This window comes from Artibeus jamaicensis, unplaced genomic scaffold (genome assembly GCF_021234435.1).
Source record: "Artibeus jamaicensis isolate MK-2021 breed Jamaican fruit bat unplaced genomic scaffold, CSHL_Jam_final contig_233, whole genome shotgun sequence".
Lineage (NCBI taxonomy): Eukaryota > Metazoa > Chordata > Mammalia > Chiroptera > Phyllostomidae > Artibeus > Artibeus jamaicensis.
This window is the reverse complement of record NW_026521486.1, coordinates 19,060,361-19,074,969: the sequence shown is the minus strand read 5'-3', so window position 1 is coordinate 19,074,969 and position 14,609 is coordinate 19,060,361. Positions and strand designations below refer to the sequence as shown.

Genomic DNA, 14,609 nt, shown 5'->3' with positions numbered 1-14,609 from the left:
TGGTAATGAAGGTGTCACAAAGCATCTGGCAATTGATGCTGCCCTAGTAAAAAGGTAGTCATAAACAGCCTTTTTATGCTGCCTCAGAAATGCAAACAGGTAAAGAAAAAATAGCGAAGTCTTTGATGTAATGGCAACACAACATAAACCTTAATGGAGTCTGGAATAACACCTCAAACAATGAAAAGCGTAAAAGCAGCCATCTCGTTGATAGATTAACCACTGTCTCTTTTAGCAATAATTAAGCATGTCTCAGTTTGTGTAATAATAGCAGACATTATAGAACTTTTTAAAATAGACTGTATTTTTTTTTTTAATTCCAGTTGCCTTGGCCACGCACTGTCACAGAACGCTTGTTGGACGAGTTGTTCGACAGCACCGCGGCCCGGTTTCTGGCCGTCTTGGAGGCTCTTTCTGATGCAAATAGGCGAACACTCCAAGTTGGACCCGTTGTTACAGATGAAGTGGAAGTTCGGGATGTTGTCTCAGAACTCTTCTTAGCAGGAAGAGAACTTTTAATGAGTAACTAAGTTATTAAAATGCTATTTTATTGTAGAACAAGAGTAAGAGAAGTTTTTAGTGTGGTGGATCACACATGAGCTCATATCCAACTTTTATTAATCTCGAATTCAGCAAGCTTGCTAAATTCAATTAATAGTTCAAATAATTTATTAGTGGATTTTCTTTTGGATTTTTATATATACAATCATTTGTGCATAATGACAATTATATTTCTTTCTACTTAAAAAATTTATTTATTCTTTCTTACATTTCTTGATCTATTGCACTGAATAGGATCTCCAATAAAACATGGAATGAAAGTGCTAACAGCAGATGCCTGTCTAATTTATAACCAAATAATAGAAAGCTTTCAACATATTACCATTTGTTTTGATGTTTGCTAAAGGATTTTTTAACAAGATACCCTTTTATCAATTAAGGAGTTTGGTTTTATTCTTGGTTTGCTAAGAGTTTTGTTTTTAACCATAAATAGTTGTTGAATTTTTATCACAGGCCTTTTCTGGACCTTGAGTTGATCAAATGGCTTCTCTCTTTTCTATCTGTTAATGTGAATTACATTGATTGCTTACCTAGACTTTAAGTTCCCTGTATTTTTGGAATAAACTGATGTGGAGGCGAGGATAATTCTTTTGATTTAATGCTTGATTTTTTTTTTTGCTAATCTGTAATATTTCTGCCTCTCTGTTCATGAGAGAGATTTTCTTGCAAAGTCCTTTTTAGATTTGCTATCAAAGTCATGTTGGCCTCATAAAAGGAACCGAAATGTATACCCTCTTTCTCTGTTATTAGTATCTGGGAGAGTTGGGGTCAGATTGGTATTATTTTTCACCAAATGTTTGGTTAAGCCATTTGGATCTGGAATTTTCTTTGTGGAGAGGTTTTTAATCAGAAATTAAATTTCTTCCATAGATATAAAATGACCTAGGCTTTCTTCCTATTAAAAAAATCTATCAGTTTGGTATACTGTACTTCCCCTGAAAATTTTTTATTTTATCTTATGTTTTCAAATTTTAGTTAAATTTTTAATTCCAGTTATGATCTTTGTAATATCTGTAAGGTCTGTAGTGGGGTGAGGCCCCCTTTTTCATTTCTGATGGTGGCAATTTTGCTTTTTCTCTCATTTCTTGAGTTTTACCAGGAGTCTACCAATTTCATTAGTCTTTTCAAAGAACAATATTTAACTTTGTTTATCCTCTTTACTGTTAATTTATTTTTCATATTAATAATTTCCGTTCTTTATTATTTTCATTATTTTACTTTGTTGGCTTTATTTTGCTGATTTAAAAGAAATTTATTGACTTGGAGGCTTAGATCATTGATTTTCAGAATTTCTCCTTATTGAGTATTTCCATATTAAGGCATTTTTCTCTAAATTCAGCTGTAGCTATGTACCTAAAGCTTTGATGTATCATACTTTCATTACCATTTAGTTAAGAATATTTTGTAATTCTTATTGTGATTTCATCTGTGTATATGTGTGATGAGTCAAAACATATGGAGACTTTCTAAAATTTATTTTTATTACTGATTTCTAGCTTAATTATTTCGTGGTCAGAGAAGCAGGCTCTGTATTATTTGAAACCATTGAAATTTGTTGAGATGTTGATTTATGGCCTAAATTGTGATCAGTTTGAGTAAGTAATCTACACGTACTTGAGAAGATTATGTATTCTTTGTTGTTGGCTGCATTGCTTTATACATTATATATGTTAAGTTTGTAAATAGTGTAGTTAAATCCTCTCTATTCCTACTGATTCGTTGTTTGTTTTGTAAATTGCTGAGAGAGACGTGTTAACATAATTTGCTGTGCGTTTCTGTTTGTGTGGAACTTTGTTACAATGTAGGGTATGTGTATGTTTTTCTGTAGCGGATACTGTTTTCCAAAGTGATATTTTACCAGTTTACACTCCCATCATCATTTTATGAGCATTTTAGTTGCCCCAGATTCTGATGATGTTTTTTAATCTTGTCTATTCTCATGTGAATTCAGTTAATATTCCATTAAGGAATAAATTTGCATTTCTCTGATGACTGCTGAAGTTGAGTTGAGCACTTTTCATACTTTTCTCTACCACTTGGATATTGTGCACTGTGAAGCGCCTGTTCAGGTCCTACTGGAGATCACTGAGGGGCTGTGACCACTGGTTGACTTGTGAGCTGGACCCTGACAGTCAGAGGCTCTTTAACCCCTACCCTGTCCTTGGACTGCATGTCCCGCCTACTGTTCCCGTACTAGCAGCCATTTCAAGGGTACAGCTTCGAGAGACTCGGGTGTTCTTGAGACCATCTGGCCAGTGTATGATTGACAGTGGAGGTCTCTATATATAAATTTCTGGTGGGCGGGTATGGAAATACCCTCATCGTTTGGCCACCTGAGACAAGATTCGTAAGTAAGTCCCTGCATTTATTAAAACTGTCACCTACCCACATGAAGGTCTGCCTCTTTCTTTGTCCTCTCCTTGACTTCTGTTTACTGGGCCCAGTTTGCAAACCAGCAAGGTCTTTCTCCCTTTTTCTGTTGGATTCTTTGCTTTTTTTGTGACTGGTTTAGGAATTTTTTATAGATTCTGGATACACATTTTTCTTGACTACATATGCTGGTGGCTTGCCTTTTCATCCTCTTAATTAGGGAACAGGAATTTGTTTTCCTTTTGTGTGTGTGTGTGTTCAAAATGTATTCATTCATTTGATGGCTATCCTTGTTATGTCTAGTGGTCTCTTAGGTTCTATGAGTATAATTGTAAATAGAATGTAGTTATGGGTTTGAGAACCTGCAGCCTGGATATAGGACATGGGTAAGTAGGGATCCAGTCCTGGTTTTATCTTATAAACTATGGTGAGACTGTGAAGGGAAATGCAATCTTAATGCATATTTTGAGCTTTTTATTACTCTGCAGGATGTTTGTGCCGGGATCTGCAGCTATAATTCATTCCTTTTCTCTGCTGTAATGTTCTGTTACACAAATTTTCCTCTGATCCAGTCTTCTGTGAGTGGATCCACACTGCTTCCGGTTTGGGGCTATTGCTACTTTATGTTACAAAGAGTATTTTTGTGCATACTCCTTAGAACAGAGGTTCAGAGGGTTTTCAAGGGTATAGAGTTGGCAGTGGAATGAAATCAATATTGTTTAGAATTGACCTATGACTTTACCAGATAATGCAGAATTGCTTCCCAAAGTTGATGCTTGAGATCAGTGAATGACAGTTCCTGTTGTTCCTTGTTTTGTCCGATACTCAGCATTCTCATTTTTTAAATTTGCCGGCCTGGTAGATATGAAGATAAAAGCCTAGAGATGTCTTTCTATGCTTTATTTTGAGGTTACACATAGTCTGTTGTGAAGCGGGGCCCCAGATATGGCTTGTGAGTATGGATTCTCCAGGCACAGTTTTTGCTTCCTCGTTCTTTGTGGTCTGGTTCACTTTTCCACTTAGTCTTTAACTGCAACAGGAATTCTTAATTTTAATGTAGTCTAATTTACCAACATATCCTTTTTAGCTACCCATTTTTTGTGTCATACTTCAGAAATCTCTGTTACCCCAGTATCATAAAGGTATATTTCTATGTTTTCTTCTGGAAACTTTATTTTACCTCTCACATTAGGTCTAAATTTAGATCCTTTTTACTGGCATGAGAAATCAAGATTCGTGTATTTCTGTATAATATGCAGTTGATACGGCACCATTTATTGCAGAGAGCCTCCTTTTCCCATTGACTATAGTATCCCTTTGTCGAAAACGAGGTGACCATGTGACTTTTTCACTTAACATAGTTCCCTTGAGATGTATTCAAGTTGTTGTGTGTATTAATAATTCATTTCTTAGTATTGCAGAGTAGTAATCCATGTGTCCTAGTTTGTTTAACTATTCACCTGTTGAAGGACCTTTGAGTTGTTGCCAGTTGTGGGCTATTAGGAATAAAGCCACTGTGAACAGTTGAGTACAGGTCTTCGTGTGAACAGGAGTTTTCATTTCTCTGGGATAAGTGCTCAAGAGTACAATTGTTGAGTCACTTGCTAAGGGTATGTTTAGTTTTGTGAGAAACTGCCATGCTGTTTTCCAATTCTGCATCCCGATGAACAGTGTTGTGAATGGTCCAGTTTCATAGCATCCTTGGCAGTATTTGATGTTATCGCTTTTTTCTAGCCATCCTGAGAGATGTATAGTGATACTGACTGTGGCTTTGCTTTTCCCTGGTGGTTAATGATGCTGAACGTCTTTCCACATGCTTATCTTTTCACTTGCCATCTTTAGGCCATCTTCCTCTTCAGCGTCTTTTGCCTGCTTTCTTATTGCATTGTTCATTTTTTATGTTGCACTTTGAGAGTTCTTTGCGTGTCCTAGATACAAGCCCTTGTCACTGCTTTAAAAAAATAATTTATTTATTTTTAGAGAGAGGGGATGGGAGGGAGAAATAGTGGGAGAGAAACATAGTGTGGTTGCCTCTCATGTGTTCCCCGCTGGGGACCTGGCCTGCAACCCAAACATGTGCCGCCCTGACTGGGAATCGAACCAGCAACCCTTTGCTTCATAGGCCTGTGCTCAAGCCACTGAGCTACACCAGCCAGGGCTGCTTTTTAAGATAGTAAATATATTAAGGTTTTCCCTCATCCTTACTTACTTTTTGACTAATTCTGCGTAAATTAATTTCTTTATGCTCAGATACAAACTTTAAGAACTTCAAAAGAGTTTTGCTGGGTATAATTTTTGCCTAAGAATTTGTTCCTCTTAAAATTTTGGAGATATTTCTCCATAATCTTGCATATGGTGTTGAGAAGTCTGTTTGAATCTTGTTTTATGGATTTAGCTTTTACATTTTTCTCTTATTGATGTTCTTACATTTCATTATACTGGGTCTAGGCATTGGTTTGATCATACAGAAGGTACTTTGAGGTCTTACATCTTTAATTTTTTCATGTTACTTCTTCACTCCTACTGTTATGTTCACTTTTCTTAATTCTCCAAGGGTCCTAATAGACAAATGTTAACACATCCACTCTCCATATCTTATTTATTGTATTATCTTTGTCTGTACTCCTTTTTGTTGGCTTCTGAGAAGATGCCTCAATCTGACTTTCTACATCACTAATTTGTTCTTTGATTCTTACTGTTCTATTCCATCCGTCGATTGAATTCTGTTTCAGTAGTAACATACTTTATACCAAGCATCCACTTGATTCTCTTCTACAGTAGTTTACTCTTGCTTAGTGTTTCCAGTATTCTCTTCTTTCCTTGAGAGAATACTTATTAAGCTGAAGTTGTTCACTCCGTTCCATTTTTATGCTTCCTTTGGTAAAGGATGTCCTTTGTGGCTTTTGTTTCAAGGCGTTTGTGCTTTTTAATTTTCTTTGCTCATGAGCCTACCTTCTGTCACTTTGGAACATGAGCTGAGTTGGTGATAACGTCTGCCCGGAAGGAGGGTGACAGCTAAAACCCCAGCCTCAGCTGGTGTACTTGTAAGTGAGCTCAGGACGTGCGTGTGGACTTGCGTGCCCATGCCGTGTGAGGGCAGGGAGCCCCTGTGCCAGTTGGGGCTCATCTTCACAGGGCACATACAAGATTGCAGATAAGAATTCCCTTGACTTCCTTCGCCCCAACCTGAAAATTTACCTTCATCTGAACCCATTTTTTCCACCTCTCTTATTAAAATGTAAGGGTTGTTCCTTTTTAGATTTTTAAACCTAATGTCTCCAAACCCTTCATGTCTTCTTTCAACTTCCTCTCTTTCTTCCTCTTGTTATAGTCAGATTTATTGGAAAATTGCCTGTTTTTCACTGTCCCCAGTTGTTCTTCCTGCTTGCGTACAAGCAGTCTTTTGTCCTTAGCGCACCCCTGAGAGTGCCCTGACACTCTGCTTGTTGCCCTACACAGGGGTCACTCTTCAGTGCTCTTTCCCCTTCACTCTCTGTAGTGTTCGTAGCTGTTGACTACAAACATTATCTCCAGACGTTCTTCTTTGCTGCCGCTCCTCCCTCTTCCCTTTTCTTACGGGTCAGTGTTCCTTACCATTCTGTCCCAGGCAGCTGTGTGTGGCCCATGGCGAATCCTATCACTTACCGTGGATAAATAATGAGGACCATAAAAGCTATATCCCTAGTTTTGATCCCTTTCCCGAGCTTTCAGTCTGTAATGTCTGGCTGCCTATTCAACTAGTTAACTCTTGCTAATTCTCCATGCTTGACATCCCATGAGACTTCCCCGGCCGCTCTCGTAGCCTAAGCCGTGTATCTGATGCCCTTCTGATCTGTTTGCACAGCACCCTGAATTCGCCCGCTAAGATTACTTGCTCCCCCCAGTGGTGTAAGTTCTGTGAAGGCCTGGACTCTGTTTCTTTTCCATTGTTACCCTATTGTCTGACAGTGGCTAATAGTATTTAGTAAAAATTTCTTTGCACAAGTGACGTTCAAACTCCTATCTTTCCTTTCCTAGTGTCACACAGTGGTGTAGATGGAACGCTTGGTTTTCCACGAACCTCTCTTCTGGAACTTGTTATAAAAAGAAAAAATGTTGTTTCTTTGGATGCTGCTGTGAAATTTATAAAATTAGCTTTTACCTATGAGGAATGGAGTTTATTTGAATCTGCAGCTGGTCAGCTTATTGATTTTCTCCAGGTAATATGTGCAAAATCATTCATTTGTTTTTATATTGTTAAGGTGACTTGGAATTACTGATTACATTGTGGGATACACTTCTCCTAGGGCCAGGATGATCCGGAGTCAAAGAAAGCAGAGAAGGATTTAACTCTTCTTCTCGCGATAGAACCTGTAATCAACGTAAAGAAGAACAAAGGGTTGATACTTCCTTTAGAGAACTACAAAGAAGGACAGTCAGCTTTTTACATTAGAAAACTTGCTTTTCATGGTGAGTATTTATTTGCCTTCTTAAAAAATTAAGATAATTTTCTCCGATAAAATATGCTCTTTGTGGGTGAGGTGAGAGAATGTTCAAGGCAGTGAGAGCAGCAAGTACAAAGGTCCTGAGGTACTTGGTTGTAGGAGGAAGAGCCAAGGAGGCGCGTATGGCTGGAGTGCACTGTGGTGATGATGGAATCCGAGGATGTGGAGGAGATGAGGTCAGAGAAATAACGGTGCCTGATCTTGCAGGGCCCTGGGCCTTGTAAAGGTGATGGGTTTTATTCTGAGCGGTGGTTTTGAGTAGCAGAAGGAGCTTCTTCTCAGCTGTTTGTGGGTAGGTGAGAGACCAGCAAGGCAGTAAATCAAAAGCCATTAGTTTACTTTGGTAAGGGAAGGTTTGGTGGTCTCTTCTCTCTTTCCAGCATGCAGAGTTTTCCCTTTTAGTACTTTTTTTAAGCTAAAAATGTTATTGTTTTAATGCTCCCCCTGGATTTAAGCACTGTAAGACTGAAGGTACCCAGGGGTTTCCAGTAAGATCCTAAAAAAGAAAACTCAACCCAGGGGAATGATCTCTTGATGGCTCTGGGTGAAATAATTTGCATTTTGGATTGAGCTGTGCGTGATGTCAACTGTACCACTGAACATTTAAGCTTGTAGTAAGCTGGAAGTTGCCTGCTTGTATATTTTGTTGTTGATGCTTAGAATGAAAAAATCCTAAATGGAAAAAAATGTTATTGTTTTTTTAAAAGATTTTATTATTTATCTTTAGAGAGAGGGGAAGGGAGGGAGATAGAGGGGGAGAGAACATCAGTGTGTGGTTGCCTCTTGTGCGCCACTGAACTGGGGACCTGGCCTGCAACCCAGGCACCTGCCTGCAGCCCAGCTGGGGACCTGGCCCACCTGACTGGGTTGCAATTCAGCAACCGTATGGTTTGCAGGCTGTCCCTCAATCCACTGAGTTACACCAGCTAGGACAAAAAGTTACTGTTTATGTAATTGAAAAATGCAGCCTCTATTTTTTAGACTCATGAGAACAATTTAATCCCACGTTTTTAACGATTTATCATGTTCTTAGGGCATAGTTTGGCTGCCCAGTTATAGTAAATAATTTGTATTAAGTAATGGTATTTTTTTCTACTGGGTTTTTAATGTATATGTTTGTTATTTTTATTTCAACTGCCATGTTTTGTATGTTTTAATGTTATAAGCCTCTTCACTTCCATTCTGGACATATTTGGCACAGATTGTACAATAGATTTATGAGGATAATAATAACAATGATCTCAGTCTATTTTAATTGGAGCCCCCTTTGAGTAGTTTTCATATAGAAGCATCTGAAGTATCTTACTGACATAATATTTGCTCAGATATCATTTGTGTCATTTTTAGTGGAATTTCTGTGCTTTCTCTATTGAGAATTTTGTAATTGACTCTTTGCCTTATTTTCCTTTGCTTTATGAATGGAGATACTTATGCGAAAACTTATGGATGTTCAGAAGACATTTTCCACTTAGCAACAACCCTGTATTCCTGTGTCTGCACCTCTCCCCAGGTGAAATAGTTATTTGGATAATTTTAGTAGTATTGTTAAAGGAGGCTATTAAACCTAATTTAAGTCAGAATTAAAATGTCACAAGAATTGGGCTTTACCAAAAATTCCATATTTTTAATTTCTATCATAGGGATTAAGTTATATCCTGACTTGTAATTTGAAGTCTCTTTTTATTATTATCATCATTTTAAGTGTCAGTCTGTTTCTTTTGGGGAAAGTTTCAGGCTACCTGTATGTCTAATGGTGAAGTAAAGGAGGCAGTGGTTTTAACATACAGTTAATAAATATTCTCACCACTTTCAGTGCATGAGCACGAAGCCTGGTTGTTACTAGGAGTCACACTGGACACGGTGGAGGATTTAGAAGTGACCTATTTGTAGGTGTTCATGTTTAAGTAAAGCTAGCACAGTGCTGATTTTAAAACCAAATTCCGGGGATCTCCAGGCCTTCTCTGAGGTTTTCCTCAGGTGCCCAGGTTTGGGTAGTAACACCCTGACCTGCTTTATTTAGTTTTTATTAGTTGAGATTCTGATGGAATTTTATTTGAAAATTTGATTTTACTGTTATAAAATTGCTTGAAAACCACAACTATAGAGCATTGCATTAACTTCTGTTCACGTAAGTGAAACACAGTGAGAGGCTTGAGAAGTTCTACTGTAAAAGTGTTTTCTATTTCTTCTGAGTTATTAGATTATGTTATAACCTGGGACAGGTATTTAACTTTGAAAACAAGATACCTGGTAGTAAATATAATGATCATACTGAGACAGCTGACCCAAAAACTTTTAATCAAGGCTGGACAGAGCAAGGGATTTTTTACCCATCTGCTTTTTAGAAAACCGTGCATGTGTTAATTTAGTTCAGTTCAGTTCGATTCAGTAAATGTTTACTGACCTCTGTTAAGTTCTCAAACCCTGTACTAAAGGTGCTCCACCTACAAGTTAAATCTTAGAGCTGCCCCAAAGGAGCTCAGTTTTATTTGTTTTAATCGTAAACTCATTATCTTTATAGTTCAGATATAATCGGTAACCTTATATTTCTTTGAAGAAAGACAAGTAGCTGATTTGACAGGAGATATACTTGTTCTGGGTCGTCTGTGGACACCCAGTGGGACATTCTGGTTAATTTCTTCCTGTCTCTTTCCCCAGGTCTATATCCTTTCCCACCTCCCACTTCCTGTCCTCTTGTTAGTTCACGCCCCCATTCTTTATTATGATAATATAGGTCTTTTAAATGGAAAGAGTATATAAACATTTCAAGTTTGGTTTACATACTACCTAAAGCTGTTACAGACTTCTCTTTAGAGAGACAGAAGTAGCCTAGGGCATTCCTTAAGACTGAGGTCTCTGGAGCTAGACAGCACGATTTTGAATCTCAACTCTGCTACTTTCTATTCACTTCATCTTTGGAAAAAAAACCAATCTTCTTGTGCTTCAGCTTGCTTGTCTGTGAAGTGAGGGTGGTAATAAATTGGGGGTGATGGGATGGTACAGACCTCATAGGTTGTTACGAGGATTAAAGGATTTGGTGTATGTATTAGTCTGTTCAGGCTGATATGACGAAAAATGCCATTGAGCAGCAGTCCTGAACCGTTTGGCACCAGAAACCAGTTTCTTGGGAGACAGATTTTCCATGGACAGTGGAGAGGCTGAGGTGGGGGGGTGGATGGAGCTTAGGAGGTAAAGTGAACGATGGGGAGCGGCTGTAAATACAGATGAAGCTTTGCTTGTTCGCCTCCCGCTCACCTTCTGCTGTGTGGCCTGGTTCCTAATAGGCCACAGACCATGGCTCTGGGGGTTGGGGATCCCTGCCACTGACCGGATGGCTTAAACAACAAACATTTATTTTTTATAGTTAGGGAGGTAGAGAAATCCAAGATTAAGGCACCAGCAGATTTGGGGTCTGGCGAGGACTCACCTCTGGTTCATAGATGGCTGTCTTCTCCCTGTGTTCTCACTTGGTGCAAACAGTGAGAGACTCTGAGAGTCCCTCTTATAGGGGCACGACTCCGGTCCGTGGGGGCCGCATCCTCGTGCGTCATTACCTCCTGAAGGCCTTACCTCCCAGTGTGCTCACACGGGGAGTTAGAATTGCAACACAGGATTTGAAGACACAAGCAGTCCATTGTAAAATACACACACACACACACACACACAGCTCTTAGAATGTTGCCTGAAATACTTTAAATGTCACCATTTATACATTTTAGTATTATGTTTTATTTTATCTGATTATTTAAAACAAGATGTATAAAGAAATAAGTGAGGCAGACATAAGTGACCAACGTTGGTCACATGACAAATTCTCTGCCTTATTCTTCTTCACTAATTTTACTGCTTTTGTTTTCAGAATGTTCAGCCTGATAAAGAAATCGTGGTGGACATGATAATGTTCTTATGGCAGAAATGCAAATTAGGAACTCATCGGATCAATATGTCTGGAAAAGACTATGCAAAATTCACCCAGAAAATCAGTACTAATAAAGTATTCCTCTTTGTTTTTTTGACACTTTTTGTTATTAATAATGAAATTGAGATATTTAAATTATCCCCAATTATCCATCTGTGTAACTACCATTTTTAGAAACATATTGCTGAGTGAGCTTTTCCTTTCATGTATTCCCTGTTCTTCTACCAGTTTAGTTGTAGGGAAGGGAGGTGATTCGGATTTTTAAGGGAGGAAAAATTATGGTGTGTCTAAGGTCACATGATCTTGGGTAAATTTAAGAAAGTTGATATTAGAAAATGCAAGTAAGTAAGGAGTGTCAGACTCTTTTCCTGCAGTCATCTACTTAGACTATTTTAAAGAGCTATTCATAGGAATAAAAAAGTTGAGCAAGTGAATATTAGAACCCAGAAACGTAGGAGAAAACATTTTAGCAACAACACAGTCTCCGCTGATTCTCAGGCCCCCTGAGATGGGCCACAGTAGAATGCACAGATGTGGTTCCATCACATTTTCTGACGAAGTAATGGTGGGGTGCATGGATATTACCGGCTCATCTTAGCTCCCAAACTGTGGTGCCTAATTTTGTGCTAAGCTTTGGGGACATGGTTGAAAGACAGTGTTCAAGGCCCCTAGCGTGGAAGCTAAAACACCTGCTTCCCCCTCACTGTTTTGAAGGACTTTGCTAGTGATCATAACAGTTCTTTTTTAGGAAGAGCAATGAGAATTTTGAGGATAATCTTCACTGATATGTAAAGACAACATGATAACCTTTCCTTATGGCTGTAATGCAGACCATAAGTGTAAGCAAGTCTTATTTATGAACTTACATAAACATATTTATTATTAAACGTAATCTTATTAGGATCATTGAACTTTATATTATTTATAGTTAAGATGTACTAATAAGGAAGGGGTATCTTTATCACATTTTCATATAATTAGCAAGTGGCAATTTCAAGGAAGTACTAGGTTTTGAACAGTGTGACTCTTTCTACAATGTAATATGATTTACTTTGATTTGCTGTATATTTTCTCTTTTTTGATGTTTTTTTCTTTTCAGTGGGTTTATCTTCTGTGGCAAATAAATGAAGTAATTCACCACTATAAAATGGAAGACTTTGATGTGGTGGTGGTGGCAGAGGTCGCGTTACGATTAAGTGAGATACTGGAGTTGCTAGGAAATCCAAGGAGAAAATTAAAAAAACCTACAGGTAAAATAACAAATGAAAAGGGGTGATATAATATATATGTATCATATATGTCCATCTTATATGTATGTGTAGAATTTCAGTTAGAGAGTGGAGAGAGAAAATAAATCATCACGTATGCATCATCCAATACTTATAATTATCAACATCTTGTCAATCTTATTTCATTTCATCTCTCACTGCAACACTTGCCTTTCTCCTGAAGTGTTTTACAGCAGCATCATGTCATTCCACCAGCAAATACCTCAAAATACCTCAGTGTGTGTGTACATATATGTATCGTATATGGGTGTCTGTCTTTCTGTCTGTTGGTCTAACATTTTTCTTATAAAACCACAAAGCCATTATTATTATATCCTATATGATTTTTGAAAATTTTTATGTTTCTTATTGTAGTATAAATACCTTAAGTCCGTTTGTTCCAATCAAAATCCAAGCAAGCTCATGCTTTTTATTTTCTTATACGTCTGTTCTTTCTTGCTAATCTATAATAGCTCCTCTTCTCCTCAAACGCTTTTCAAGCTAATTTTTGAAGACATTGAGTCATTGCATTACCCTGTAGGATTTCCTACATTCTGGATTTGGCTATTTGCATCCTTGTGGTATCAATTCAGTCGTTTCTCTACCTGGTCGTTGGGTCTAGAGGTTTGCTTAGGTTGAAGTGATACCTCGTCAAAAAGAACCCTTGTCAATATCTTATTTTTTTGGCCAGACACTTCATAGTGGTGCTGTTTATCTCTACTGCATTGAGTCAGGAAGCATATCATGCCCGTTGTCCCCCTTTCCGGGATGTAAAGATTGATCAGTGAGTTGTCAGCCCAGCCTGTTTCCTAGGTTGGTTCCTCAGAAGCAGATTCTGAGACAAGGAGTTGAGTGAAGTAGTTTGCTTGGGGCATTCGTTGTACAGGGACGCTCGGTGGTGGAGTGGGAAAGTAAGACAGGGGAAAGGAAGCCAATACAAAACTCGGCAAGTTCACGAGATGCACAGACCATGCCCCAGAGAGCTGGGAGATGGGGGTATTTATACAACTTTCACGTGTTATTGGTTGAGGGCTGCTGGAGGAAGTGGGGGTGAGAAGCCAGAAGGGGCTTCGAACTGCGGTCATTCCTTCTGCATTTAATACACTGAATTCTTCAGTGAAGAACATTAGTTATTCGGTTACTTTAGTTAGTTTGTATTGTGTGGTAGACATTATGTTTGCTAAATATTTTATAGAAATAATTTGAGACCGTAGTTGATGTTATCTTCTTTCCAAAGAAGATTTATGTTTGCTTTTGCTTGATGCATGACGGCGCTGCTACTCCAGGATCCCATTATTCCACTTTGAGAGATCAAGATAATTTGAAGCTGAGATGCTCTGTCTTTGAAGGCCTATTTTCAGTTTACTCTAACTCCAAGGATGCAGCCCCTTCTGACTTATCACCCTTGGTGGGTCCTGGGTACTAATCCTCGTTGCTGTAGCTTGTCAAAGCTGTCAAAAGTACCACTCTGTACTCCCTTGGCTTTCTTCCCAAGATGCAGGTGATGTTCTCTTCTCAAAGTCCTGGCCTTGTATTGATTATTCATTACCCTCTACCCCCATGGTGTACAGATTAAATAAACCTGTAGTTTCCAGTTTTGCTAGTTGTCTCTAGGCAAGAGAATTTTTCTAGATTACCTCTTTCTGGAAGCAAAAGGCCTGATGATTTCTTTTCTTTTTTAAAAATCTCTTTTTTTAAAATTTTAATTTTAATTTTATTGATTATGCCATTACAGTTGTTCTATTCCCCCCCTTCATTCCCCTCCACCCTGCGCCCCCCACCCCTATCATTCCCCCCTTTAGTTTATGACCATGTGTCTCAAGTTCTTTGGATTCTATATTTCCCATACTATTATTGCCCTCCCCCCATCTATTTTCTACCTACCGTCTATGCTACTTATTTTCTGTACCTTCTCCCCCCTTCTCCTCCCACTCCCCTGTTGCTAACCCTCCATGAGATCTTCATTTTTATGGTTTCTGCTCCTGATCTAGCTGTCCTTTCAGCTTG

General features: G+C 38.4%; 1 protein-coding gene across 1 annotated transcript in view; it reads left to right on the top strand.

Annotated features, from left to right (window-relative positions):
• The window catches only part of CFAP54 (cilia and flagella associated protein 54), a 253,182-nt gene that overhangs the window by 30,835 nt on the left and 207,738 nt on the right, over positions 1 to 14,609 (top strand). The window contains 6 exon segments of the mRNA XM_037160832.2: positions 324 to 522; positions 6,949 to 7,130; positions 7,218 to 7,380; positions 8,840 to 8,925; positions 11,275 to 11,409; positions 12,434 to 12,584. Of these exon segments, the coding sequence (XP_037016727.2) occupies positions 324 to 522; positions 6,949 to 7,130; positions 7,218 to 7,380; positions 8,840 to 8,925; positions 11,275 to 11,409; positions 12,434 to 12,584 (916 nt within the window).